Genomic DNA, 1,561 nt, shown 5'->3' with positions numbered 1-1,561 from the left:
CAGGAGTATTTATATTGATAGTATTCAGGAGTATTTATACTGATAGTATTCAGGAGTATTTATACTGATAGTATTTATACTGATAGTATTCAGGAGTATTTATATTGATAGTGTTCAGGAGTATTTATACTGATAGTGTTCAGGAGTATTTATACTGATAGTATTCAGGAGTATTTATACTGATAGTATTCAGGAGTATTTATACTGATAGTGTTCAGGAGTATTTATACTGATAGTGTTCAGGGGTATTTATATTGATAGTATTCAGGAGTATTTATACTGATAGTATTTATACTGATAGTATTCAGGAGTATTTATACTGATAGTATTTATACTGATAGTATTCAGGAGTATTTATACTGATAGTATTCAGGAGTATTTATACTGATAGTATTTATACTGATAGTATTCAGGAGTATTTATACTGATAGTATTCAGGAGTATTTATACTGATAGTATTCAGGAGTATTTATACTGATAGTATTCAGGAGTATTTATATTGATAGTGTTCAGGAGTATTTATATTGATAGTGTTCAGGAGTATTTATATTGATAGTGTTCAGGAGTATTTATATTGATAGTATTCAGGAGTATTTATATTGATAGTATTCAGGAGTATTTATATTGATAGTATTCAGGAGTATTTATATTGATAGTATTCAGGAGTATTTAAATTGATCTCTGATCAATAAGGTCAAGATCAAACTTTCAATCAATTATCTTATTGCTGTCTGCCTGTCTAACAGTGGTCTTGTGTTTCTGGTCAGATGATGAATCAGATGGGGATGACGCAGATGAGGAGACACGGGTAACACACAGACATACTCATCAGTTACCATGGCAGTCCTGTCTGTAGTTCTGTCTGTATTATAATATAATATAACACAACATGAGACATTAACACTGTGTGTGTTCAGTCTGCTGCAGGTCTGTTGGCTCAGAAAGAAAAGATCCAGAATGAGATCCAGAACCTGGAGGAAGTCCTGGGACAACATAGTCCTGTCAGTGTGTCAGGTATCTGTCTGTCTCTACTGTGTCAGGTACCTGTCTGTCTCCATTAAAGGTGAGACATATCATGTATTCATGTCTGTTCTTGTTCTAATCAGATAATGACGACGACAGCAGCAGCAGCAGTGAGGAGGTCAGTGATATCTTCACATCAGCTACAGACAGACGGGTCAATGTTATACTAACTGTGTCTGTACCTGTCTGTCTGTGTTCAGAGTGAGCTGGCTCTGTCTCCGTCAGCAGACTCGTGTCTTCAGATGAACCTCGTCTACCAGCAGGTGGTTCAAGAAACGCTGGACCAGCTGGAGACACTACTGACACACAACCACAGACAGCAGGTCAGTACTGACAATCAACCACAGACAGCAGGTCAGTATTGACAGTCAGCTACAGACACTAAGTCAGTATTGACAGTTGGCTTCAGACACCAGGTCAGTATTGACAGTCAGCTACAGACACAAAGTCAGTAATGGCAGTTAGCTACAGACACCGGGTCAGTATTGACGGTTAGCTACAGACACCGGGTCAGTATTGACAGTTAGCTACAGACACC

The 1,561-nt window shown here is 37.5% G+C and overlaps 1 protein-coding gene across 1 annotated transcript in view; it reads left to right on the top strand.

The window, feature by feature from the left end:
- Positions 1-1,542, top strand: part of LOC116377922 (snRNA-activating protein complex subunit 4-like) — a 4,577-nt gene extending 3,035 nt beyond the window's left edge. Inside the window, exons 3-6 of the mRNA XM_031839685.1 lie at positions 768-808; positions 918-1,014; positions 1,107-1,141; positions 1,224-1,542. Of these exons, the coding sequence (XP_031695545.1) occupies positions 768-808; positions 918-1,014; positions 1,107-1,141; positions 1,224-1,388 (338 nt within the window). The 3' untranslated portion in view covers positions 1,389-1,542. The remainder of the gene's footprint in view (positions 1-767; positions 809-917; positions 1,015-1,106; positions 1,142-1,223) is intronic.
- The last annotated feature ends 19 nt before the right edge of the window (positions 1,543-1,561 follow it).

This window comes from Anarrhichthys ocellatus, unplaced genomic scaffold (genome assembly GCF_004355925.1).
Source record: "Anarrhichthys ocellatus isolate YVR2014 unplaced genomic scaffold, GSC_Weel_1.0 scaffold1853, whole genome shotgun sequence".
Classification (NCBI taxonomy): domain Eukaryota; kingdom Metazoa; phylum Chordata; class Actinopteri; order Perciformes; family Anarhichadidae; genus Anarrhichthys; species Anarrhichthys ocellatus.
This window is presented reverse-complemented; position numbering and strand designations above follow the sequence as displayed.